Source organism: Coloeus monedula, assembly GCF_965178545.1.
Source record: "Coloeus monedula genome assembly, chromosome: 1".
In the NCBI taxonomy this organism is placed as follows: Eukaryota; Metazoa; Chordata; class Aves; order Passeriformes; family Corvidae; genus Coloeus; species Coloeus monedula.
The window spans coordinates 105,270,131-105,297,491 of NC_138781.1; the positions used below are offsets into that span (position 1 = coordinate 105,270,131).

The following is a 27,361-nucleotide window of genomic DNA, read 5'->3' on the forward strand; positions in this document are numbered from 1 at the left end:
AGGGCGGAGGGAAAACACGGCAGCGGGAGCGGGTGGTGTGTTGTGAGGAATACAGGTCTTGTGAGGAGTGGCTGAGGCACGTGGGGTTGTTTAGCCTGGAGAAGAAGAGGCTCGGGGGGACCTCATCGCTCTCTATTACTGCCTGACGGGAGGTTGCAGTGAGCTGGAACCAGTTTCTTCCACCGTGCCTGTAGTGAGAGGACCGGAGGAAATGGCCTTAACCTGAGGGGAGACTCAGATTAGATACTAGAGCAACTTTTTCACTGTTAGGATGGTCGGGCGTTGGAATAGGTTGCCCAGGGAGATGGTGGAGACTCCCTCACTAGAGTTGTTTAAGAGGTGTCTGCATCTGGCGCTGGGTGATTTGGTTTAGGGGTCACAGTGGTAGTGTCGGATTGACGATTGGACAGGGTGGTCATAAAGGTCACTTCCAACCTTGGTTCTATGAAAAGTGGCGGAGCCCGCGCCGGGGCAGAGAGACTACGAGTCCCAGGGGGCCGCGCGAGAAGGGGGCGGGGCTCGCGCCTGCGCAGGCGGTGGGCGCCGCCGGGCCTGAAGGTGATTGTGGGGACGGGCGCCGCCGCACGTTGCGCGGGGCGGGCGGGGAGGGGGCGGAAGGGGGAGCGGGAGCGGCCGCTGGTGACACCGGCGCGTGCCCGAGGCTCGCGGGGCCCCTGGGGAGCGGCGCGGGCCCTGCACGAGGTACCCGCGCGGCGGGGGCGGGAGCGGCGGGACCCGCGGGATCGGGACGGATCTCCCACCGCCCCGGCTTGTGGGGGAATTCGGCTGCCCGCGCCTTCCTCCCGGCTGCCTTCCGTGTGGCGAGTCCGCCTTGTTCGGCGTTGAGGGATGTCGGCCGCGACACAAGAGAGTGCGGTGGGAGATTCGTTTCTTGGTGGGAGGATGAAGCTAGGTGGGCCTGGGTGTTCCGTGGTGGATTGCTGCTGCAGCATCTGGGTGGAAAGGAAGAGATTTGGGGATGGGATCTCAGGCCGTGAGTTCCTCACGAAGGGCAGCGCCGATCCCGGCTCTCTGGTGCCCAGTGACTGACCCAAGGGAACGGCACGAAGCTGTGTCAGAGGAAGTTTAGGCTGGATAGTAGGAAAAGGTTCTTCACCCTGAGGGTGATTGGGCACTAGAATAGGCTCCCCAGGGAAGTGGCAAGCCTGACAGAGCTCAAGAAGCGTTTGGCAATACTCTCAGTCACAAGGTGTGATTCCTGGGGTGTCCTGTGCAGAGCCAGGAGTTCGACTCGGTGATCCTGATGGATCCCTTCCAAGTCAGGATATTCCATGGCTCTATGTTACCACTGAAGGACTACGGGTGGCTTATGTTCCTTAAGGGGGTTCTCTCCCAAGACCTGCCTGTGTCTTGTCTTTTTAGAATGCCTGAAGTGGCTGTCCAAGTGCTTTATTGTCTAATGTTATGTCATTAGTAATCTGCTCCTGTTAATTAAGTATATCCAGAGAGTCAGACAGAGAAGTCATCAGAATTTTTGTTAAGGCTGTTAAAGTGAAACATGGGTCTGTGTTGGGTATTACAAACTATAGTTCCACCCCACTAATGTCTATTTCTGAACCCCCCTCTACAAACTGTCCTGAAAGAGAAAACATTACTTTTGACAGTAGTACATAAAGTTTCCTAGAATTCTTTACCAAAGCCAGTTCTTAAACTGAAAGTGTTCCTCAGTTTACCTAATCCCAAGATGCCATTGCTGTTACAAGTATAAATGTAAAACCGCTTGCCAAAGTTTTGCTGCTTTGGGAGAAGATAGGGAGCAGGTTCCTCATTTGGAATGTGTTTTGCTGCCTGTGCTTATATGACTTGCAGCTGCTTCAGTGTGGGGATTGCATGCACAGAGGATAGTATGTCCCCACCATCCATCTCCCATGGGAGTGACAGCAGGTGTTTATCTCCTTTTCTGTTCAATGGCTGTTTGAGGTTAAGAGGGTATGACTGACCTCTATGGCAGCGTTATTGAATTGCACTCACTGCCTAAGAGGCACTTCCATGGGGGAATGAAAAAAAAAATCGTTTGATGGTTTGGGTAGGTGGATATCAGGTGGCTTGCACATGGCAAAAACTGAGTAGGTCAATTCAGACTGTTAAGGAGAAGGTAAGGCATGTAAGAAGTTAAAGATTTGTCTAGTGTGACTGTCTGCAGGTCTGCTTCACAGGCTGTAGCAGCTGTAAGAAAAGTTTTGATCTGGTTAGGTTTTTAAAAGATTCTGTGTAATTCTCCTGCTGTAGATGCTCTTTTCTCCAGATAAACTGGCCCAGCTCTGTGTGTATGCTCGTAGGTATCACTTAGAAACTGAAGTCTGTTTTTGCAAGACAGGGAGTTCTTGATGTCCCCTAATCTCTGATAAGAGACCTCACTTTGCATCTTGGCACATTTCTGGATCTGTAGGGCATCTTGTCTAGTCTTGAAGACAAGGGCATGAGAAATTCAACAACAAGAGCAAGAAGGACACTGATTTTTTTTTTAAAATGTAAAACTGCTAGTTGAATCCCAAAAAATTCCTTGTCATCAATTTAGTCCTGCAGATTTTAAAGACAATTTAACACAGTTCTTTTTGGTGTTGAATCCAGATAGTTGAAGATGTACTTACTTTGAAAATTAGATGCTGAAGCAAATTCATCACCATCATCAATATTTCAAAATTAGGAATGGAATAAAATCACTGAAAGGACTGAGACCTGGGCCCAAAACCTTATTGAAATCTTCCTGGACAACTGAGTATCATCAGAATAGATCATAAGGATTTTACCTTGATATTCTGATGGGTAACTACCTAGTTCCATCACTTTAGATCAAGGCTCAAACTCAAGAGTCAGAGATTCTTAATGACCATTATATACCCCCAGTAGATTTTTTGACTTGGGATGAATGGATTGTGCAGTATGACAATAACAACAACAAAAAAGAGCTGATTTTTAAGTCTTGAATCATGACACCTCTAAAAAACACAGATTATTCATGTCACTGTTGCTATAATTAAATTTCAGTAAGAGGAAAGTATTATTATTCAGTTAAGAAATCCTTATGATCTATTGTGAGTCTACTTTCCTAAATTTAGTTGAATCTTGGAGGTACCAGTACAGGTGTGCATACATACAGGTGTCCAACATATTTTGTCCATATTAAATTTTGTCCAGAGTATTATGATTTAAGCAGGTGCTGGCAGGCCGGAGTGGTGTGCCAACTTAGGACTTTTTGTCTGGTAAGGACAGAAGCCACATCTTGTTTTAGGCATTGGCATTATACAATCGGGTTTACTCTGGTTGGAATTTTGTGCTTTCTCTAAAAATCTCCAACCATTTGTAGCCCAGTGCCTCCCATCACTCAGTTTTCCTCTCATCCTCTTCAAACTAGCCACATATTTTGTTATGTTTCCAGACATGACACTGCCCCTTCTAAACAAATTCATCTGAATGGTAAAGCTCTGTTTGTGCACATCAGAAAATGAAAGTGACACTTAGCTGGGCTATGAATTTTAATTCCCTAGATCTACTATTTTACCTTGTCCTAAGAACTGAACTTGACCCTGTGTAACAGTTCTTGTGTAAACAAAACAAGAAGTTGTGTGGCTGTGATTGTGGCTTTGTAGAACGTTGCAGCAGATGATCCCCTGCAGCTCTTTAGGACTTGCCTAATTTGTCCTTGAGGAGTGGGATGGGGGAAGGGAATGGCAGTTAATACACTCAGGTGCTCATGAACAAATTATAAAACAAATCATTAGCTTTTTTTCCAGTGGATGAATTTTACTGGTTGTTAATAAAAATACACAAGTGGCTTCACAAGAGTTCAGTGAATCTCTTCCAAGAGTGGTTGGTAAAAGATTTTATTAAAACCTGACAGCACTTACCTTTAACTGCAGTGGTAGTGCTTAGCCCCAGCGTGTACTAGGCAGTTAACTATTCACTCTTTGTGGATTTAAAAACTGCCTTTGCTGATGTTAAAATTAGATGGCATCTTTTGCTTCCTGCTGTCTCAGGCCATAGGACTGTACTTTCTGATTAGGGATGTTTCTGTGCTGAACCACAAGCCTTGGGCCTTGTTGATGACATCTGGCAGAAAGCAGTGTGCTTCCAAGGGTTGCAGTGTTGCAGTCACAGGATTCCTTTCTCAATCTGAATACAGCAGTGTTGTAACACTGCTGCTTCAGACTGTGAATAGGAATGTTATTAGGGTTCTAATACTGAAGTCTCATCAGAGCTCCTTCTGGTGTAGGCACAGCTCTCTGAATCCAATGCACTTTCAGACACTTGTAGGTGGTGTCATTTTGTTGTTTGCATGTCCTCTGTGCAAAAGATGCTGTGTAAGGCAGTAAATTCAACAGTGGGCAAGAAGGTTTTGCCACTCAGGTATCGAGACCTTAATAAAAATAATACTTTTTTTGTAAGAACTGTTCACATTCATTTGTAGAGATGTTGGGAATAGCATTTGCTGAAAATTAGATGAAGACTGGTTTTGAGTGTGTGTGTGTTCTGTAAATGTTATGATCAGCTTCTTCACACATAATTTTTCAAGATATTCTGATTGATACTGCACATATTTCCCCATATGGAGAAATTTGAATTCACAACAGAGAATTCAGCACTTACTTTGAATATTTAGAAAAGATTTGTACTGGAAGTGAATGTCTGCCAACAGTAATTCTGCTGAAAGATGAACGTTCTGTATTTTTTGCTGGGAAAAATGACAGCTTTTCAGTGTTTGAAAATGTGAAATAACTGTGGTGAGAGAATAAAAGAAAAAAATCTTGAACCCAATGCTTCCACTGTGAATTCTGTTCTTATGGAAGCTGGGATGTTTTTTTTTCCAGTTTCATGTTGCTTTACTTTTATTCCTACTTTGTTTGTAATTGTAAGGCTTCAGACTTCTTCCTTGAGAATGTTTTTTTGGACATCTTAGAAGCATTTTGAGTAAAGTTGATGAGTAAAAGACTTGGTACTTCAGGGTTGTTGTTTAAAGTGTTTTATAAAATTATTACATCATATATTTTGCATTTAATACATTATTATAGATGGTATTGTTGATTGCTGTTGGGTTATGGAGAGAAGAAACACAACAATGAGACAAGACCTGTAAAGAAAAGGTGGCAAAAATGGCATTTTTCAAGGCTAGAAAGAAAACAGGTTTGGTAGTCACTGTGGAAGGTGAGGCAGAAGGCTGTATAAAGCTGATTCTAAGATCTAAGTTTAAGCGTATTCCTAATAAATGCCTTTTGTAATTAGTCACGATAAAGTATTTCAATACCTAGGCTCTAACTGTGGTTTGGTGTGGTGGTTTGACTCTGGCTGGATGTCAGGTGCCCACAAAAGCTGCAGTATCCCTCCCCTCCTCTGCTGGGCAGGGAAGAGAAAATACAATGAAAGGCTCTTGAGTTGAGGTGAGGGCAGGGAGGGATCAGTCACCAATTGCTGTCATGGGCAAAACAGACTCAGTGTGGGGAAATTAATTGAATTTATTAGCAATCAAATCAGAATACGGAAATGAGTGGTAAAAGAAATCTTAGAAATATCTTCCTGACACTCCTCCCTCCTTACCAGGCTTAACTGTACTCCCAATTCTGTCCCTGCTCTTCCTCTCAGTGGCACAGGAGTTACAGTCACACATCACACATTGTCTCTGCCACTGCTTCTTCCGCAGGGGGAGGACTCCTTCCCCTGCTGCAGCATGGGGTCCCTCCCATGGGAGGCAGTCTTCCACAAACTTCTCCAACATGAATCCTTCCCATGGGCTGCAGTTCTTCATGAACTGCTTCAGCATGGGTCCTTTTCCACTGGGTGCAGTCCTTCAGGAACAGCCTGCTCCAGCATGGATCCCCTATGGAATCACAAGTCCTCCCAGCAAACCTGCTGTAGCATGGACTCCTCTTGCCCCAAGTCCTTACCAGACCTTTTCCAGTGTGGGCTTCCTACAAGGTCACAGCCTCCTCCTGGCATCCACCTGCTCTGGCATGGGGTCCTCCACAGGCTGCAGGTGGACCTCCATGGGCTGCAGGGACACAGCTGCCTCACCATGGTCTACACCACGGGCTGCTGGGTTGTCTTAGTTCCTGTGCCTGGAGCAGCTCCTGCCCCTCCTTCAGTGACCTTGGTGTCTGCAGGGCCATTCCTCTCACATGTTTTCACTCTGATCTTCCCTGGCCTCAATTGCATCTGTGCAACAATTTTTTTTTCCTTCTTATCCCAGAGGCACTACCACCATCACTGATGGTCTTGGCCTTCGCCAATGGTGAGCCTCTCTTGGAGCTGGCTGGCACTGGCTCTGTTAAACGTGGGGGAAGCTTCCGGCAGCTTCAAAAAGAAACCACCCCTATAGCCCACCCTCCACCAGAACCTTGCTGCACAAACCCAGTGCATCTGGGCAAAAAGGCTGAACTTTATTTGAGTTAGCACCATCTGTTTAAGTAAAAGTCACTGTGTCTGCAGTGTGTCTCTAATTATTAGTTTCATTACATTTTTCATTAATAAATATTATCATTCCAGAAACTTTTAAAATTAATTATTATAATCCACATTGTATATATCAGTGAAGTGCTGAGTGACCAGAAAAATTATGAATTAAAAAATGAGCTTGGCTACTAGGCTGCAAGTTATGAGTAGTAGGAAGTCTTGAGCAAAAGTTCAGGTTTTGGCAGCAACCTTTTGACTTCCATGGATGGCTCTGCTAGTGAAAAGAGGTGTTCATTGCAGCTCTGAAGTTCATCATGAAAGAAATATCTGAACTCTGAACATAGAATTAGTAACCATATTTCTAATGTGTTTCAGAATGTGTTAAAGTGTAGAGTCAGAATGCTTGGGATGCTCAGTGAAAAGTTGAAAGAGGTGAGGAATTTGTCAAATAAAATACAGTGTACTATTGGGAGGGAAGATCCTAAGAGATTCTCAAACAATGTCTTGGTGAAGTGTAGAAAACTGATCTATGTATTTGTTTGTTCATGTTTTAGCATCTAACCCCTCATCAGTTCAGTTGTGGGTTGCTTTTTTTTCTGAGGGAGTTCAGAGTCATATGCAGGAAACTGCAGACCTGAAGCTTATGTGAAGTCTTTTTGCAGCCCCCTTTAGTTATTCAGTAGAAGCTTTCCACTGCTTTGTAATTGTAAAACTTGTAATTGTAATTGTAAAACACACCACTACACACCACTACACATGCCCCCACAGCCCCCACACCTGCATGTCAAGGGCCCTGTGGTTGAAAACCCTCTGACAGAAAAACAGAAGTGTTTTGGGAGGAATGAACTAATGATACCTTGGGAGATACAAGGACAAAAGAAGCTGTTAGGATTCAGAAAGTTATTACCTAAGTGGACTAGAAAGAGATATTATTTTGATCATTAGCCTAAAGTGGAAGGTAGTGTGAAGAAGCAGATCAATACAGTCCCTGCTTTGAATTAACTTAAGGCTTTTTTGACCTTTTTTTTAGCATAGATATATAATATGCCTATTTTTAAGCTTAGTTAAAGTCTGTAGGCATAACTTCTCTACCTTGCTTATTGAAGACATGTCTATAGAGTGACAAATGGACAAAAAAATCCACAGAGAGCACTTTAAAAGCCAAATTTTTCCTTGATGTGTGCCTATAATCTGAGAGGCTCTGGAACTAATACAGAAGATGATCCAGCAGCACTTGTTGGAAGGAATCCTAGAGAGCAGAAACCTTTTGCAGTACTAGTATGAGTTGTACTTACGTAAAAATTCAGTAGAGGGCAGAACGAAACTGGTGAAAGAAGGAACCAGTGCTAACAGATGGAATAGCACCAGTTATTAAAAACAGTTCTGAAGAGCAGAATGCACTACAACTGATTGTGATCCTTTCTTTTAGAAGCATTTGAGAGAGAACATTCACATTTCCATATAATGGTCAGCTACATGCAATCTTAAGATCCAGTACTTTCCATCACAGAGGAAAACAGAGTTACCATGGGCATATTGACTGTGCAGATCAGCTGTGAAGGCTCCTGTTTAGCATTCCAGATGTATAATTCAGTACACAGGCATTGCATTACATTCTCGTGCTTTATTTGTCTTCTGAATCCAGTGTGGAGACTTTTTACATGTCTACAAGATCTTTTATTCTTCCTAAAGCTACTTCTTGTTGTCCTTTTTAATATTTGAGTATCAGAAGATTGTAGTAGTGAAGATTGGTCCGTGTATAAGGACCCTGGGAGAGTTTGTTTTACTTTCTTGATTTTGCTCAGGGTGTTTTAGCAAGAACAAGTGTAGTTTAGATAAAATAAGGGTAACAAAGTTGTTGGCTTATCTCCACTTAGCAGTATTGAATTGTAGTAATATGATCAATTTTAAAAATTATAGCATAGCATTTACTAAGTGAAGATAGTGTAGAGGTTAGATGTGATGGAGGTAGGGTGGGGCTAATGCTGTAGGGTCGTTTGTCTGCGAGGATTTAGTCTTTTGTTTGTTTTAACAAGATTTTACCAAGTTTTAAATAAATTCCACTATGATCTATTTTGCATTACTCCCTTTAACCTAAATTGTAATGTTGTATTTTTAGACAGTTCTGAATGGTAGACAAAACTACAAAGCTAATGATGCCCAAACTTCAAATTCTAAGCAAGTTTCTTAGTTTAGAATGAATAACAGTTTGAGTGACGCTGCAAAAGTAGTAAAGGTCAAAATAGAAATTCTAAATGTTCATTCATGCACTCAAAAGTATTAATACAAAGCATAAAAATTCCCTATGCACTGTCACTTTCCCATCTGTGGTTAGTGACTCCATGCTGTGCCAACCCTTTGCAGTTACCAAGAGGTTTATAGTTTTATTTTACACTGAATTTAAGAAAAACAGTGCTTTGCATGTATTGTACCACTCTTAACAATGATTTTAAAATGTGTTCCCAGATTTTTAGGCAACCTATATATGTTTTCAGATCAGTTGTGTTTTTCTTATTTTCTTGTTTTGGTTTATAATCTTGGCAAAATCCTTTTTTTTTTTTTTTTTTTAATACTGTCAATTAGTTCTTTAAAAGAACAATTTAAATCCAAAAACAAGCTTTGGGGTTTTTTTATTATATTTAGTAAAAATGTAAGCAATATGATGGTATTATTTATTAAACTGAGCTGCTTGGATGAGATCTCGATATTTGCTTTTTATGCAATCTAAAAGATGAGTTGAAAAGGATTTCTGAAAACTTGGTTTCAGAAACCTTTCAAAATTTTTCTCTGTCTGCCACACACAACCTTCAAAGTTTTCTTGATTTTACACTAAATATGACAAGAATGTAAATGAATTCTCTTTTTTTCATAGAAAGGTGCCTTGGGAGTCGAAAAAGCTCATGGATTTTCATTGGGAACTCTCCTGTGGTATAATTAATGTTCTTTTTTTAAACAGTAACAGAACAAGTGAAAATGTTTTAAAGTCATCCATATTTACATATTATGTCCAGAGTATTTCTGCTATAACTGGGAAAATAAACCAGTGTTCTCTACATATACCATACCCTCAGTTCCCTCAGATGCTTTCTGACCTCTTTTACAAAAGAACTTAACACTAAAGTTTTTGCCATCTTATATCCACCCCCCTTCTCATATTTTAATTTCTCTGGTAACTCAAAAAACATTAATTGTAACAGGGTAACCATTTTTATACAGATTATCCTGGCAAAAGTTTCATGTGACAGCATCTCTGGCATGTTTTCTCTTTCCAACAGCAAATATCCACAGCAGCCTTTGCCATACCTATATTGGCCAGGCTTGTTACTTCTGTGTTTTCCAAAGATTCTCTGGGGTCTTTTGGCATAGAATGTTAGCACACGTCCAAAGCCAATGACTTTGTGGTAGTCACATAAAGCAGCTCTGTGACATTTAAAATTCCTGAACTTTTGCTGTCCTCAGGAACAAACAGCAAATCTAATATCTACTTCCTAATTATCACTGGAAAGTAGAGTGAATGCAAGAGCTAGGATGCTCCTGCAGTATATCAGATTTATGCCAAAGCTGATCTGAATTGTAACACAAGTACAGAAGTTTCCTAAACAAAAACTCCAGCACTGTAATGAGAAGTTGATCTATACTTTTCCTTGAGAGGCCCTTAGAGCACTCCCTTTATGTCAGAGGCCTTGTTAACAGCTCACCATGGGACCAGGGGTGCCTTCAGGAATTAAATGGATGTCCAAGAATCCCAACCAGGAGTTTGTCCTGAACAGCCAAGATCTCTACAGCTCAGTTTACAATCAGCTGGAGATACTACCAGTTAGCTGGGATGTGACAGTGCTGAAGAGACCTTATCACAAGTGTTTGTATAGCATTTCATGGTTCGTGTAGCTAGTATCTATTCAGTCACTGACCACATGGGATTCTTGGAGCAGAGAACTTGGAGCTGTATTTGTCCTTAGACATAATCTTTTTTGTTTTCTTTGTGGCATTTTTAAGAGAGAACTTATATAGAAATCTAAGATGCTTTAAAACACTTTTCCCCTTGCCCCCACCCCACAGACAAGCTTTCCCACCTTGGTATCTGGAGCTTGTACCTTCTTGTCCTTTTATGTATCTTTGCAGCACGATGCAACAGCAGGAAAAAAAATGAAACACATTAAAACGAAGAAGCAACTTTCCAAAAGTCACTAGGTGCAATTTTGGGTGACATTCAGGTTACTGTCCCGACTTCCTTAGAATCTGAGTGGTTTTAACAACCTTAAGTTACAGGGACAATTGTATAACTTGTATAGCTCCAGTAATTTCTTTGAGAAGTATTATGCTTAGAGAAGAAAATTGTGTCTCAAGTCCATAGGCTGACACACTTCCAGCTGCCTGTTGAGTGCATAGAGTACTAGGAACTTCCTTTCACTAATTGTGAATTAAAGGACAAGTTTCTCTGTATTCATCATCTGTTTTAGAGAGATGAAACAGCTAGTTTCATATTTATTTGGACCCCCAATTATAATTATTGTGCACTTTATCTGTCCTGTTAAAGATTTGTTTGCATTGTTGAGTCAAGTAACTAAAATATTACAACTGAGCAGCTGCGCCCATCATCACTTTAAAAATATGTTTATTTAAAATGAATTTACAAAGTATATGCTGTATTAATCTGTTACTTTATTCATGTGCCCTTCCTACATCATGCTGTAACTGCTATAATACTTCCCTCATCCCAGTGCTTCTGGATAGCAGTGTAATCCTCAATGTACCAACGCTTCAAAAGGTCTCTCTTTTGTTCATTTAGATAAGCAAAGCACGTGCCTGTGACAAACACTAAGGTCACTAGGAAAATTTGAAAACCTTGTTTCAGAAAACATGTTTTCTTTCATTCTCTCAAACATAAGCACTATCATATCTTAGTCTTTCCTTATATATCAAGCTATTGTGCTTCTCCACATTTTAAAGTGGAGAAAGAAAAAGTAAGCAGTTGTGCAGAATATTATCTAGAACCATACTGTCTGCTTACAAGGTGCAAAACCTTTTCAGGATCTACTGTAGATGTTATGGGAACATTCCTTTTGACCTGCCAGGTCATGCATCATGGAAAAAAAAGCCTTTAATTAATGACTTTCAAGTCCATCTGAGAATATAGGAACAAAGAGTAGCATGGCAAGTCTTATAATAGCCCCAGAAATTTCTCTGCTTTAAAGCTATTGGTGACATTCTATTTTTAAGTCTTACACAGTGCATGTAACTCAGTGAGCAAAGACCTTGAAACTCATTTACTGATCGCAGCAGTGTTACTGTGCTGCCGGATGACCATTGGACACAGTGGTGACCCACACTCAGGAGAATGGAGCCATTTCCTGCCTCATAGTTCTGCAGCCACTGCAATGGGTCAGAGGTGTTTGGACAGTGCTGGAATGCAAAACCTAGAAATGGTGCTCTGAGAAGTGCCACTGTGTATGCACTACAAGAAATGGAAAAATTCAGAAATGCTTGTTCAGCTTCTTAGTCCTGTACCGAAGAATGATCTCTCCAAGACTGCTGGAATGCAGTGTCCTGCTAATAACATTAATGACTCAAAATCAGAGTGCTCACCGTGGTTTCCCTCATGCTGTATGGTGGCAATTTGCAAAGCTTGTTTGGAACAAGTATTTTTCAATAGGCTACTGGTGAACAGTAGAAGTCTGACTCAAGAGCTCCCAGATTCCTATAGATGGATGCCTTTTACTGCATCTGCTGGCTGGATACTGAGAAAATCTACTTATGGCAGATGCTCAGTCTTGTGTACTATTAGTGAAAGGGGAAAACAGTTCTCTGTGGAGAGTGTTACCCCTCAGGAAAGAACTGTAATTGGCAATAGGCAAGGAATGCAGTTGTCGTGTTCCAAGTTTGTTGCTACAATTTCTATAAATCAGTTAAGTAGTTGGCATATGACAGAGTGCCATCTGAACACTTGAGTTTTTCTGAGTGTTTTCACTACTTCTTGTTTTGAGAAACAATTGCATTTGGATTTCAGAAAGCAGCAAGAATCTCTGCTTCTTGTAAAACTAGAGAAACCACAAGCAGTTGCTGCTTCCAGTGAAGTCTTACAGAAAACCGAGTTGTGGAGAGCCACTACCTGTAGCTGATTTACTGCTCCATGAGCAGCAGCAGCACTTCTTGACTCTGCCTGAGTTCATAACTCAATAGGATGGAGTAACTGCTTCCTTATATAGACACAAGTTCCTTTTTTCCCTGCTGATGCAGTACTTCCTGTTAGTAGGAGTTCAGCAAAAGTGTATGTCTGCGCTTCACAATGTAGAGATTCCCAGGGAGTTTGAAACCATTACTCTATTCCCCACATCAAACACTGTAATTCTAGTAATTGCCATTAATTCAAACACAACAGTAGCATAAAACTACCTAGAAAACATACAGGCAGGAATGTTCCAACAGATGCATTTGGATTATGAAACTTTCCTCTCTTGGAAGCAAACAGTAATTCACAGTTGAGGAACTTCAAAAATTACACAGGAAAAAATCTTCCATTAGCATATCAGTATTGGAAAGGGAATTTGCACCAATAACTTCTTCAGTAGCAAGGTTTCAGGCTGCCCAAAAATCTTCATAGGATTAGTTTGTTGTTGTTGCTATTTCTCTAAATGTGCCCTTTTTTCACTTCAGCAGAGTCATCAATGTGTTCAAGATATATATTTGAAAGGTGGGGAACTAGTGGAAGAGTTGCAACTTTTTGAAGATACAAACCTTACCATATCTAGAAAGAAATAAAGGGTATGTATGGTTTCACTTTTTTTTTAACTTCTGCATATGTTAGGAAGTATTGATCATTTTCTGCAGCCTAGATAAATTCACTACTAAAGCATCTGACTGAAATATATCTAAGCCTGCAGATGAAGGGAAAGCAGAAATGAAGCTCCAATTAAATTTGAATGATTTCTAGTTTGGATAAAGAATTATTATGACAATTAAAAATAGAAAAGCATTAGGAATATACAAAACTTGTAACTAGCTTAAGTGGCATTTGTTACATCAATGTGCATCACCTTTTTTTTCCTTTCTGGAGGTAAGGAATATTAGTTCTGTAACTTGCAGGCATTGAATAAAGGAAAGGAGAGAGTATTTCATTTGCAATTTCAAAGCATGCATTTTGGGGGGGGGAGAAATTATTTCTTGATGTCTATGAATGCAAAACGAAATTCCTTTCTTCTTTGTGGGGAAACTCTCAATACTTATTTCAAACTTTCAGGAGTAACTGGTAAGTATTCAAAATCATAAAGTTAACTGGGTTATTCCACTGTTTTAAAATATTCTTTGCATTGCAGTATTTGGAAAATTGCAGTTCAGTTTTGCTCATGTTAATACATGACATTAAACGGTACCTTCCCCCTTCCTGACAGATGTTACTGGCAGGCTGATACAGTTAGGTTTGTTACTATTTAGGCTATTGCTTGATTATTATTAATTATTTCTATTGGGTTTTTTCAACTGTATGAACTTTTACTGAAAATAGTATGGAACATTAAAAATTTTACCAAAACTAAGAATGCACTGACACCAAAAATACATTTTAATTGTATTTACTTCAGTGAATTTATAATGCATTTATGTAGGCTCAAAGTATCACTCAAGCTATCAGTTGCTACTATAAGTGAAGGGTAGCTTTTCAATGGCTGTGCCAGGTTGTGTAGATAAAAGCAGTAGATAGTACTAAACTCTTAAGGGTGCTTTTAGGGAGTGATCATTTAGCAGTGAGGAGCAGAGTATGTTAAATGAAGGGGCTATTTTAGTTCAGAATACTGAAGAAATTAGATGGAAAATCATTTCCTTAATTCTAGAAGGTAACAATTTCTGCAAAGAAAGGTAAGGAAAACCCTTTTAAAGTAGAATAGAAAGCTGTTTTAAATTTGAGAATTTCAAGTGGCATTGGAGCAAATAGAAATCACATCATTAAAATGCAGTTTGTTTACTCTTGTTTCTTCTCTACAGAAACTTCATCCACACTTCATCAAAATGCAGCGGAGTCTGTTACATTGTGCATCTCAGCTGGCGCACGGGACGTGTTGGTTCTTCCCTCGCACTGGTGTCTTTCAGTGCTTAAAAGGACAGTCTGTGTTGTCTAATGTGGGATGCAAAGTGATTCTGGCATTGGACCCTCCTAAACGATGTCTTCATGCAGGTGCAGCTCACTTTGCCTCAGAGAAAACTGCTTTTTCATCACAACCAGCAGACTCTTCTCACAAAGTACCAGAAGAGAGAAATCCTTTGCATTCAGCCACTGATGCGCCCAAGCAGAGCCCTGCAGAGTCAGATTCTTCAGAACCCGATCCATTACAAGACAAATCCATTAGTCTCGTTCAGAGGTTCAAGAAAACTTTTAAGCAGTATGGAAAAGTCATGATTCCAGTGCACCTTCTGACTTCCACTGTATGGTTTGGATCCTTTTACTATGCAGCCATGAAGTAAGTTGTTATTTTGTTGCAGTGCTCAAAACCGTAGTTGAATTGAGGCCTGCTTTCACTAGTGAAAGGACATATAAATTATTATTGCATGTTAAAAAGTGCCTTTATATGTAAAAGAGAAATGTGGCTACATTTTTGACTAAAGCATAAGATTAATATTGAAAGTATATAGGATTCATGAGACTGTCATGTACATACTATTATCATGCAGTTATTGCTGTGTACCAGGTATGTTGCTAAAATTTAAAGGAATGCTCATCTCCCCAAAAAGATGCATGGATGTAAGCAGCATTGAAATTATTAGTAACTTCTCAAAAGGTAAAGATAGGAATTTGAAATCCTGATTATGAATGGCCAGCTGAGATCTTTATAGAACTTTTCTTCTTTTTTTGCCCTTGGACTTAAAGGTATTTTACCACTTCCTTTCCGCTTCATCCCCACTCCTCCCCCGTAACTGGATTTTCATTTCATGGATTTACCTCACTTAGCTGTTCACAACCTATGTGTATCTCTTCCTTTTTTGTTTCTGTTTCCTGTCTTTCCTGCCATCCACTGAAAAAATTGCTTCTGTAGACCATACTTTTAATTGGAAATTAAATATTTGTGTGGTTAAAAAAAAGAGAGATAAACTAAGTATTCTAATTTTAGTTTATTTTACTTATAGCATGTGCTACATACCATTCTGGAAAATGGCACTTATTAGATAAAAACTACTACATCAATTATGAGCTGCTAGTTTGCTAGTTCAGATGAAAGAGGCTTTATTTATCTGGAAATAGTTTGCTAAATATGAGCAAATGTTTATCTCTGGACTGCTGGTGTTGTATATTTAATAATAGAAAGCATGAAACAACGATGGTTTGTGGTAGCAAGGATGGAACTCTGACATCAGAATGCCTTACTGCACAAGTGTTTGTTTTAGTTACTCTAACCAGCTGGCATAATTGCCCTTTCTGGGAGCTATAGATCTAAATGTCATTCTAAATTTAGCTCATGTCAGAGGAATAAAGGTCTTGAGCTATAAAAATATTTTGCTTTGGATGAATTCAGGTTGATGCTTACATCCAGACATTGCAGATTGAGTGAAGATTACTTTTCTTGAAACTCTAAAGCCTGCTGCTAAAGTAGGTATTTGGCAGAAAACAACTGAAATATTCAACCAGAAACTAATTATAACAAAGCTTCAGTTTGTTATGCCACAGGAGCAGCACCCTCCTGAAGTGGAAAAATAACTTTCAGAATGACTGTTCATACGAGACTAAACAGTGGTGGTTTATGAAACAGCACAGTTAGCGCTGTCTTTCAGCTCTTACTAGGTCTCCATTTCCTACTCTGGGAACCTCAGACTGTAGGTTCTAGTAACTGTTGGTAGATTACTGCCTCTTCCTGTTCCTGATGCTAAAGTGATTGCATGCTCAGAAGAATGCTTAAAATACTAGATAGAAATGGATAATGGTACTAATAATACAAAATGTCTAAATATTGGAAACTCAGGTCTTCTGTAACTGTGTGTAGCTTTCTCCTATAATATAAAGATGAGCTTTCTTTTCTCCTTTGGTGCTTCCCTGGATTTCAAGTAGAAAGAAATTGTGATTGGAGCTCCCTCCACCCATCTTGACACCTTATATCAACACAGTAGAGCAACTGAGCACAAAGCCCCTGAAGTCTTGTCCATTTAACATGTTGCTTCCTTTTCTTTTGCCACATTCCATTTGTTTGATATATTTAAAAGTGAATAAAGAACATTGTATGAAATTTTAAAAAGAAAAAATAGGTAATTTTGGGCAAAACAGAACATGAAATCAAATGTGCACAGCTGGAGCCTGAGTAGCTGTCTTACCACCATTACATCTACTTACCTTCAAACATAAACTGGGACACAGGTAAGTTAGAAGCTATTCCCACCCAACAGGGATAATATAAATGGGTCACCTTTTGAAATGCTGAAAAGAACATTAATTTTCCTGTGGTCAGAAACATAAATCCTGTAAGTACATTGCTTAGGTAAAAAACCATTTTGTTGTCAAATTACAAGGTTTGTGTAATAAAGAATAAAAATAATACTCTAAATTACTTTCAAATTCTAATTCAAGTTACCAATGTTTTTCTCTTTTATAGTGGAGTAAATGTTGTTCCATTCCTAGAGTTGATTGGCTTACCAGACAGCGTAGTAGATATCCTGAAAAATTCCCAGAGTGGAAATGCACTAACTGCATATGCATTATATAAAGTAAGTATAATTATAGTTTGTAAATAAGCTCTAAGTCTTGCCTGGTGAACTAAACAGGGTTTACTTGTTTACAGCAGAAAGAATTAATTAGCTTTCTTCGATAGTTACAAGTACTTGAGCATTCATTTTTGTGGTAAAAATAGTCCCATGCAAGTTGGTATGTGTTCTGTGTTCCTTCAAGGAGTCTATCTGTATTTCTAAAATAACTTCTTTGCTGCAGAACTATTGCAGCCCTCTGAGATTTAATGACAGTTAAGTTATTCTTCTGTATCCCTGACATAATTAGCAGGGACAAAGAGTCTAAAATCTAAACACCACACTGAATTCCAGCTAAAAGTACCATTATTTTTATCCTAGATGATTTTTTGTCTTCCCCTTAGCTGTCCATCACTCGCAAGCATTTTCATTGTCCATTTGAATCAATTACTAACATTCAGATTTGGGTTTCCTTTTATTGCTTTATATGGGCAAAGTCTGTGTTTGGGAAACTTGAAACATGTCTGACCATGCAAAAACAAGGTACCATACTTGCTGTACATGCCACTCATTTGTTTTGTTTCCAAATGTGATGTGCTTCCTGCCTGTTATTCAAAGGGGTTATTTTCCCAAACAAAATGTGAAAGTACCACTCTTCCAATTTTTCCTGTGCCTGAAAGAGACCAATAAATAAATGTGGTTAAACATAAAGATGTTGTTATAGCTGGGAGATCTGGCAGTGTTGGAAGGAACTCAGTTTTCACATGCAGTCTGTTCTGAATTGTATTGAGATGCCTAATGCTTGTCCTACAAGCTGCACAGGGAGAGTTTGTGTGATGATCATTTTTTTTTAAGGGAAATCTAAGGCCCTTGCTGGCTCTGACAAAATGATACTTTTAAGTTAAAGGTATGTATTTCTAGGGGACACACTGTAAACCGGCTTATTTCCTTTTAAATTGAAGATACCTTTAGAATCTGAAACTGGTCAAAATAAATTTTCAACATTAAAAATACCTTTTGCTGGATGTTATTGTCCTGTTTTATTTATGTGGTGTGTTCTCTGGTTTCTTTAAGATTGCAACTCCTGCCAGATACACTGTGACTTTGGGAGGAACATCCGTCACTGTTAAATATCTACGTAAGCATGGCTACATGTCCACACCACCACCAGTAAAGGAATACCTACAAGACAGGATGGAGGAAACAAAGGATAAAATTACAGAGAAGATGGAGGAAACAAAGGATAAAATTACAGAGAAGATGGAGGAAACAAAGGATAAAATAACAGAGAAGATGGAGGAAACAAAGGATAAAATTACAGGGAAGATACAAGAAACCAAAGATAAAGTTTCATTTAAAAAAATAAAGGAGTAGGAGGGATGCTTAATTTTTGGATATATCAAACTTAGCACTTTAACCCTTTCTGAGGCAGGATATGTAAAGTGCACTTCTGAGCTTCTTTTCTTTTTTTCTTTCTTTTCTTTTTCTTTGCCCCTTGTCTGGAGACTACAATTGCTGTGTGGATTTAAAGTTCCCTGGGGTAGAGGTTGTGACTATGTTTCAATATCCAGAAGGAAAAGTGAATCTCAGATTAGAAGTTAACATGTCCCTTGGTAATAATGTTAACAATTACTCTTCCCTCTTTTTTTTTTTCCACACCCTCCTCCTCAAAATGAAGGTGATTTCTGCAAAAAGCCACTACTCTGTTCTTCTTCCATCATAGTGCACAGCCATTGTTCCACTAAGCCAAGCCTTCCATTAAATGAGAATGACAGTTTCTCTGTTGGGAAGGGCAACGTGTAGGTTTTTAGAGTATGTGGACCCAAGCCTCTTCAATTGTGATCATCTCTCAACTTGGAGCAGACCATTGTCACTGATATTGCACATGAAGGAATTGATGGATCAGCTACTCAGCAGGAATTAATTACAATGGCTTCCTTGGCTTCAGCCAGGCTGCAGTGGTTTACAGGTTGAAACTATGAATCTTTCTTGAACACTGCATCTCTTCAGAAATCTCAACTGAAAGCTATAGGAAAATGAGTTAATCACAGTAGCCATATTGTCAACTATACTTTGTTTCCTGAAGTTCATTTACAGTAGAATGTCATTAAATGAAATTAATCAATAATTGTATATTAAACACTAGGATGTTTTATTGTGTTAAAGTTTACAAACCTGCTGTGTTTCATTTTTAAAACAAAAAAAAAATCTGAAAGAGAGGGGTTTTTTGAGAAATTGCTATACTAAGGGGCTTTTTAAACACATGGAAAGTTAGAGTTAAACCCCAAAGTTCCTCCTGCTATTCAGAAATCCCTCAGACTTCAGTAGAACAATTTGACTAAAATAAGCATGATTTCTGAGACAGTGATCACAGTCTACCAAACTTTTTTTCCCCTAGATTTTCTGAAGTCTTATTCATACCTGAAGGCTGAAATGCTGTCTCAGATGTCATAAAGGACTAAAGTTGAAACTGTTCTATTTGACTGGGCAGGCAAACTTCTCTCAGTTTTACTAAAATGTAGGCTAAATTGAAGTGTGTTTTTCCTATTTCTACTACAGATCTCACCTTGTAGCAACTCAGCATGTGTAAGTTGTTTAACAAAGGTGCTTTTTTGCAGGGGGATATGGGGAAAACAGAGTGAGACCCTGAGCAATTGACTGGAGTGAAAAAATACAGCTGATGAAGTATCAGCTCTGCCCCACTGTCCTGTTTACATTCAAGTCACTGGGGGCCTCTCAGTGTTTGAGTTGAACTTCATTAACCTAATTGTGCAGAATTGATTACATACTTCTCTGCCTCTGTCCACATGTAAAATAGTAACTGCAATCTAATGCCTACCTCACAGGGATGTTGTGAGGAATAATCATTGTATATTCAGTGACCTGAAGATGTAAAGTGCCATGTTTCTGATAAATATTATTAAAAAAAAAAAAATTCTGTGAACTCTTATACTGCTAAGTACTACTGTAGGACTGAAGTTAATAGATGCTATTTTGTTTTTCTATTTTAGTGTGCTTTTCCTTACTGTCCCCATGCACACATTCTTCTGATGTTGGCATTTGTTCTGGTTTTCCACTTTTGAGGGCAGTGTTACCCACATCCTGCATCACCTTGCAAAGCCCAAAGTGTGCCCCGGTAATACTGCATGTTCACTCTCAGTCTGGGGCCACATGTGGGACCCTTTCAGTGCAACTCACAGGATCCATCTCTTTACACATGGCAGGGATTGCACAGGGGCACCTTGGTGTCCTAGGATGAGTTCTTAGACACATTAGAACTTGTTCATTACACCACCTCTTCTTGCCCTTCCCCTTGTCCAGCTGGCCTGTGACCACTCCAGTGTTTATATGATCCATCTCTACTACTGCTAAGTACAAAAGCTGTTTGATATGTTGGCTGTCCTGTGTGATCCTTTCTGCAGCTGCAGGAACAGCTCATAGTAACTCTCGGCAAGTGCCTACTCTGTGCCGGTCAATTTTGCAGCATGGAGACACTTGAGTTTCTGGGGCAGCATTTCAATTAACGAAGCACAGTTACGTGGATCCATTTGCACAAAGTGACAGGGAATCTTCAAGACTCTGGAAGTGTGGCCTGGAGAGCTCTTGTGACAATCAGTTACATGCTTGGTTGTACCGGTGACTTTGTCTCAAACTGGCCTCATATGGAACCAGGGTGCAGAGACCTCATTAGTGCAGAGACCACCTGGGGAGTTTCCTGGGCCATCCAGGGAATGAATGTAAGTCCACTGGGTGCCCAGTGGGTACCCAGCTATGCTGCAACTTCAACTAAGCTGAAGTTGACTTTGATCCTGTATCTCACTTACATGAGGTGCAGTTCTTGTCACTGTAGTGACAGTCAGACTTTGCATGAGTCTGCATGGCTGGAAGCCAGGGGCCACCACCCTTTGGAGAGGCAGTGTGCCTGCACTGTGCTGGCAGGCTGGGGCAAGCAAGGGGCACCTGGGGACAGCACAGGGTCTCCTTTTGGTGCCCAAGCCAGCACAGTTGGCACACTCATGTGGCAGCAGTGTCCCTTAAGGTGGAGCAGCATCAGTGAGTGCCTTCAGCAGCAGAGAAGGAACAGGGGAGCAGGTGCTCTGGCCTGGGAAAGCAGACAGTTTGGCCACAGCACCAAGAGCTGGCCCTGAGGCAGCCCACAAGTGACCCAAGCAAGGGAGTACCCAGTGAGTGCCAGGAGTCCTTGGTGAGATGCAAAGCCCAGACAGAAGCTCAGCAGCACCTTCCACTGCCTGCAGGACTGTTCAGTCAGTGCTACCAGGGCTTGCCTTCTTACCCCTGGCAGCTCAGCATCCTCGTGGGAAAGGGCTGTCCCTTGAGGCCCTAGAAGGTGGCTGGGAGTGTGGGTCCCTTCACCTCAGCAGAGCTTCAGAAATCTCATGAGACCAGGACTCAGACATCTGTCACTACGTGTACGGCAGGGCAATTGCTGCTTCGGCAACTTCCCCCACTCCTGTCTGCTCCGCCTCACACGTAACACCGCTGCACAGCATCACCTTGGCTGCCTCTGCTCTAGGCACAGGCACAAAGGCCCTGAGTGTCTGCCAGAGCAGAAGCTGAAAACAAAGGCACAGTCCAAGTAGAAGCTGAAGTAGTGCCCAAGCAGGACCTGGAACCAAAGTTACAGCCTGAGAGTTGACCAAGTCACGACCTGCGATGGGGCTGGACCTGAAACTGGGACAGTGTTCAACTGTAAGTCTGAGCAGGCTGGGCCCACAATTAGACAGCCCAAGATGAGTCCAGAGTACAGGCTGTGATCAAAGCAGGGAATCAGTGTCAAAACTGGGGCCCCAGGATGGAACTGGAGTAGATGTCGAGGTCCAAACAGGGGGCAGACCTGAAATCACATCCCAAAATGGGACTGGAGCTGAAGTTGCAAACCAATGCAGAGCCAGAGCCAACATCACAACTTGCTACTTGACTGGAGCCTGAGTTGTGCCTCGGGATAGGGAAGAGACAAAATCAAAGCCCAAGCATTGTCCAGAGCCAAAATTGCAGCTGAAGGTAGGCCCAGAGTCAAGATAACATCCCTACAGGGACTGGAACAGAAATCATGGCCCAGTATAAGGCCAAAACAGCAGTCACCAGCTGAGGTAGTGCCAGAGCCAAAAAATTCATAACCCAAGATGGGCTGGAACCAAAGCCGTGGCCAGAGATAGGGGCCAGAGCCTACACTTCTGCCCAGACTGTTGTGGCACTCACTGCCTTAGCATGAACCAGAGCCAAATTTGAGTTGGAGGCAAGTAGTGGCCCAAGATAGGGCAGGAACTGAAGTCACAGACAAGTATTGGGCCAGAGCTGAAATCATGCCCAGAAATGCCACTGAGATGAAGCCACAGGCCAATGTGGGGCTACAGCCACAGCCACAACCTGCTATCCAGCCCTAGCCACAGTCTCAGACCAAACAGGCACTGAAGTTGAAGTAGCAATCTGCTATTAGGCCAGACCTGTCTCAAAGGCCCAAGATGTGTCTGGAGCTGAAATCATGACCTGAAATTGCAATGGAGCTAGAGTCACATCTACAGATGGGGCCAGAGCTGAAGCCATGGCCCAAGATTTCCCCTAGAGAGAAAGTAACAGCCCCAGGATATGACAAGGGACAAATTATCAACCCAAATAGGGGCCAGAGCCACAGACATGTTCTGCGATTGAGCAAGAGCCAAAGATGTAGCAAAAACAGCACTGCCACTGATGTGACAGCTCAGGATGGGGTTGGAGATGAAATCACAGCCTGATATGGGGCTGGAGCCAAACTTTGCCTTGAAATGGGGCCAGAGCCAAAGTCACAGCTCAATATTGGACTGGAGCTGACGTCATGACCCTTATAGGGGCTGGAGCAGGGACCACAGTTGAAGCCCTGATCCAAAAACTGAGCCAAAGTCATGGCCTCACATTGGACAGGAGCTGAAGGCGTGGCTCAAAAACAGCCACCACTCATTGAGCAGGGAACAGGTCTGAAATCACTGCCCGAGAAGCAAAAGTTGCAGCCTCAAAGGGGCTAAAGCAGAAGTCATGAACCAAGGAGGACCAAAGCCAAAGTTGCAACTGAAGTATCAAAGCAAAGACAAAGATGTGTATGGCAAGGTGGCCAAAGTCACAGCTTGACACAGGACTGAAGCTGAAGCAGCCCAAATAAGAGCTGTAATAGCCTCCCAGTCAGAGCCAGCGCCAAAGCTGTAATCTGCTATCACGCTGTTGGCAAAGCATCTGGCCAGTATCACACCAGAGATTATGTCACAGCTCAACACCAATCCAGAACCAAAACTGCAATCAGAGATCAGGATGGAGCCAAAGCAGGAGCCCAAGATGGAAATGAAGCCAAATTTGTGGCCTGAGCAGTAGCTAGAGCCAAAGCAGCAGATGAAGATGTGGCTGGAGACAAAGTCACAAGCCAAGATGGGGCCAGAGCCAAAGCCGTGGCCCAAACAGTGGCCAAGTCACAGCAACCTCCTGAAGAGGGGTCAGACCCAAAGCCTGAGCAGACCCAAAGAAGCCATGTGAACAGTGGCCAGAGCAAAAGTTATGGCCAAAGATGGGGCTGAAGCCAAGTTTCAGTCCAAGATGAGGCCAAGCAAAAATCTTGGCCCAGTACTGAGCCAGAGCTGCAGTAGCAGCCTGAGGTAAGCCAGAGCTCAAACTGCTGCTGTAGATAGGGCAGGAGATAAAGTCTCACTCCAATATCTCTACAAAGCTGAGGTTACCAGCTCAATTTGGCACCTTGCTGAAGTCACAGCCCAAGCAGGGACCAGAGCCAAAGTTGCTGCCCAGTATCAGGCAGGACCCAAAGTCACAGACTGAGAAAGGCAGAGCAAAGACCAAGCAGGGGCAGGGTAGACATGGGAGCCTGGGCCAGAGTTACAGCCCTGTATCAGGCTGGGGACAAGTTCATGACCCAAGATGGGGCCAGAATCAAAGCTGTGGCTCAGGATGGGTCCTGGAGATGCGATCATTGCCAAAGATGGGGCTGGAGACATGATAGAGGCCCAAGATGGCTCCTGATCTCTACTTACAGCCTGAACAGAGGTCAGACCTGCAGTCACAGCCTGAAATGGGACCAGAACCAAAATCACAGCCCAGCCAGAAGCCAGAGCTGAAGTGACAGCCTGATACCAAGTTGGAGCTGAAGAGACAGGGCCAAGGAGCAGGGGCTGGAGTCCAACTCAAAGAGTGATACACAGCCAGAGCCAAACCTGTGATCAACGCTGGGCTGGCACCCAAGTATCCACCCTGAAACAGGCAGGATCCAAAGTTGCAGACCAAGATGGAGCTGAATGGAAACAGCAGCTCAATACTGGGCCAAAGCTGACTTTACAACCTGAGGAATACCCAGAGTCAAAATCATGGCCCAGGATGGGCCCAGAACCAAAGTCAGAGGCTGCCAGGGGAATGGCTGAAGTCTCAGCCCAAAAGGAGCTGAGATCTTGGCCTGAGCAATGACTGGAGCTGAAGCAATAGTGAAAATGAGGCCAGTCAAAATAATGGCCTGAACAAGGACCAGAGCCAGTCACAGTTGAAATTAGTGCCCAAGCTGAAGGTGCAGCCAAGCCTTCTGAGCAGGGTTGGAACCAAAGCTGTGACCCGGTAACAGGACAGAGCAAAAGTAGTGACCCAAGATGGTGCTGGAGCCAAAGTTGAAACAAATTCCTCTGATTGTGTCCCCTTCAGGATGTCAGCTTAGGGCATTGTACCACATTCATCCTTGTTCACCACTTACCATCAGCAACAATAATAATTAGAGAATTGTATTTATCCCCTGGAAATTAGCTGCCTATTTTTATGATCTTCTTAAGTAGAAAGAATACATCTTGATTTCAAAAGCCCACAGGGTAACATGTAGTGTTAAGTTTGGGCTTGAGTTTGATGAATTGATTGGACAATCACAGGGGAGGGAACACAGGGGAGGATATTGAGGAATAAAAGGAAAATTCAGGAATAAAAAGAAAAAAAAAAAAAGAACCCAACCAACCCAGACTTAATACAACAGGGGCACAGTTTCATAAAGAGATGTCATAAAGAAAGATTTCTACCTGCTTCTGGGTCTGACCAAGTGGCCAGAGACTTAACTGCATGCAGAGGAGACCCTACCTCAATTCAATTCTCTCGCACTGTTTAAGAAAGTTCTTTAAAGTTTGTTTGGTTAGTGGGTTTTAAGGTACTGTTTAAAAAAAAAGTCTGAAAATCTGCTACTTTTTCTGTGCTGAATTGGTATAACTGAAACTTCTCTGTCTTGTTTGCTGCTGCCAGATAGAGGAGGGAGACATCCTCGTGACATGTCATGAGCTCCTCTGAGCTTTGTGATGCTCAGAGAGCGATTGCTCCTTACAGACACAGCAGCAAGTGCAGCTCTCACTGCCCAAGGACAGTGGCGGTTGTGACAATGGCCACCTCTGAAAGTGGAGCCCCACTCCTCTGAACCTTGTCCATTACCATTAAAGAAGAGTCCAATACAGGAAAATAAAGATTCAGGCCATCCTGTGTCCCAGTGCTCTGAGAAAAGGGTGCTGATGATATCAGGGAGATATGGGTGATGCTGGCAAGATCTCATTTGCAAATTCAGGGCTTAAGCATTCCCTAGGATGGATCAGGCTACACAGAGAAGTGGTGAAGTCACCATCTCTGGAGGTATTTAAATGATGTGTAGATGTGGCACTTAGGGACATGGTTTAGTGGTGGACCTGGCAGTGTTAGGTTAACAGTTGGACTTGATAACCCTAGAGGTCTTAACTAAAGGATTCCACAGTTCTGGGAGTAACTCAGAAATGTGCAGTGGTACTGCTGTGTTGGGTGGCTGGATGAGCTGAAGGGCTGGACTGCTGCCAAAAACTGTCTTGATAATGTTGTCCTTTCTCCAGTGGGTAAATACAGTTTTAGCACACTTAGTACCAGATTACTCGTGCCATGGCTTCCTAACGTGGACGATGCAATATGGCCTCACAATGCCCAAACATGCTACAGTTCCTGAGTCAACTCCATTGCCAGTCTGACTCATTACAGTATCAAATAGCCTGTGTCCTCCTCCCAAGCTCATGCTGAATCAAGAAGAATCTTACGTACATTTGCAATCAGAATAAAGTCATTAAAACTGATGTAATTTCCACTTGAGATGCTATGCTGAATCCATCAGAAATTTACTTGGGATTCTACATATAATATGAATCAAAACTATTCTGCTGGGGGGCTGGTACTGGAACAGATCCAGCACTGGTAATTTCAGTGGGCTGCCTTGGTGACCTAAAGCAGGCCTGGAGAGACAGCACAGGCTCCTTGTGAACACTGCCTTGACCTGGCCTTTGTGCTTACTGATGACCTCCCATCTGGGGTCACAAAGCAGGTGGAGACAAAATCCAGCTCCACCATTAGGTTCTGAATACATAAGATGCAAGTTTAGCACACATTTTTTTTTTTGTTATAATTTCATATTGATTTGTTCATAGATGCAAAAAGAATTGCCAGACCTTGTGAGGATGTGGATCTGAGAGAACATGAGAGAAGTCAGAGATGAGAAGTGGTGCTGTACTTGCCCTTCAGCTGAATAGGCTCTGCGGTAAGTGGTGCCAAGTACCTTCAGCTGGCACTGACAAGCACTTCCACCAGCGCATTTGCACCAACTCTTTATCCAGGCACTGCCTGAGAGCTGCCTTGGAGCACCTTTCCCCCAAAAACAGGTGCCTGCACACAGCTGTGGCCTCCAGCTACCACCCAGATGTGGCAGCTGTGTTTTAATGTGGAAGGTGACCTTTGGACAAATTTTAGTGGAGGAAGGGAAATTTCTCAGCCTTGGCTGACTGATGACTGATGATATGGTCAGCCAAATACTGAATTTAGTTTTTATCCTGGATTAGAAAAGCCATGAAAATAAAGATAACACAGTGTCATTTTATACAAGGAGTACTCAAAGTTCTGCCTAATGTACTAACAGCGTATTTTCTATTGCTGGATTGCTGTGCACTAGCCCTCTGTTTAAGCAGTTCACACACCTCTGCACAGCATGTACCCACATACAGCCAATCTCCTTCAAAAAAAAGAAGTCAAAGTGCCAGTGCCCAAGCAGCACTCAAGCTACAGCTGCATGGTTTACTCTCGAGTACAGTTTTACTGCAGACAGGCACTTTACTTCTGTGTCACTGTCAGATGGCGATTTCAGTGTACCTGATGCCATTTCCCTGACAGAGCACAATTTTATAGTAAAGTGCCTGTTTGCCCTAGCAATATTATCTTATCTATAGGTGTAATATACAGCATGACTGTAGAAGGTGAGAGGGCTTGCATGCTGAGTAGTTAA

The 27,361-nt window shown here is 42.0% G+C and overlaps 1 protein-coding gene across 5 annotated transcripts; it reads left to right on the plus strand.

Annotated features, from left to right (window-relative positions):
* The first annotated feature begins 540 nt into the window (after positions 1-540).
* On the plus strand, positions 541-20,066 carry FAM210A (family with sequence similarity 210 member A). Of its 5 annotated transcripts, none has more exons than XM_082288031.1 (5): positions 541-558; positions 13,060-13,167; positions 14,383-14,855; positions 16,974-17,085; positions 18,136-20,066. In XM_082288031.1, exons 3-5 carry the CDS (start codon positions 14,407-14,409, stop codon positions 18,433-18,435), a joined length of 861 nt encoding a protein of 286 aa, XP_082144157.1. In that variant the 5' UTR covers positions 541-558; positions 13,060-13,167; positions 14,383-14,406; the 3' UTR covers positions 18,436-20,066. The 5 variants fall into 5 exon arrangements, with proteins under 5 accessions (XP_082144157.1, XP_082144155.1, XP_082144156.1 ...); XM_082288029.1 differs by lacking the exon at positions 541-558 and adding an exon at positions 567-702; XM_082288030.1 differs by lacking the exon at positions 541-558 and adding an exon at positions 619-702 and having other exon boundaries at positions 13,063-13,167.
* The last annotated feature ends 7,295 nt before the right edge of the window (positions 20,067-27,361 follow it).

Bases quoted from the DNA above. Each gene is read 5' to 3' on its own strand.
- FAM210A (XM_082288031.1), top strand. From the start codon at position 14,407: ATGCAGCGGAGTCTGTTACATTGTGCATCTCAGCTGGCGCACGGGACG. The intron at 14,856-16,973 runs GTAAGTTGTTAT...TCTCTTTTATAG, and splicing joins TTTTACTATGCAGCCATGAA to TGGAGTAAATGTTGTTCCAT. The intron at 17,086-18,135 runs GTAAGTATAATT...GGTTTCTTTAAG, and splicing joins CTGCATATGCATTATATAAA to ATTGCAACTCCTGCCAGATA.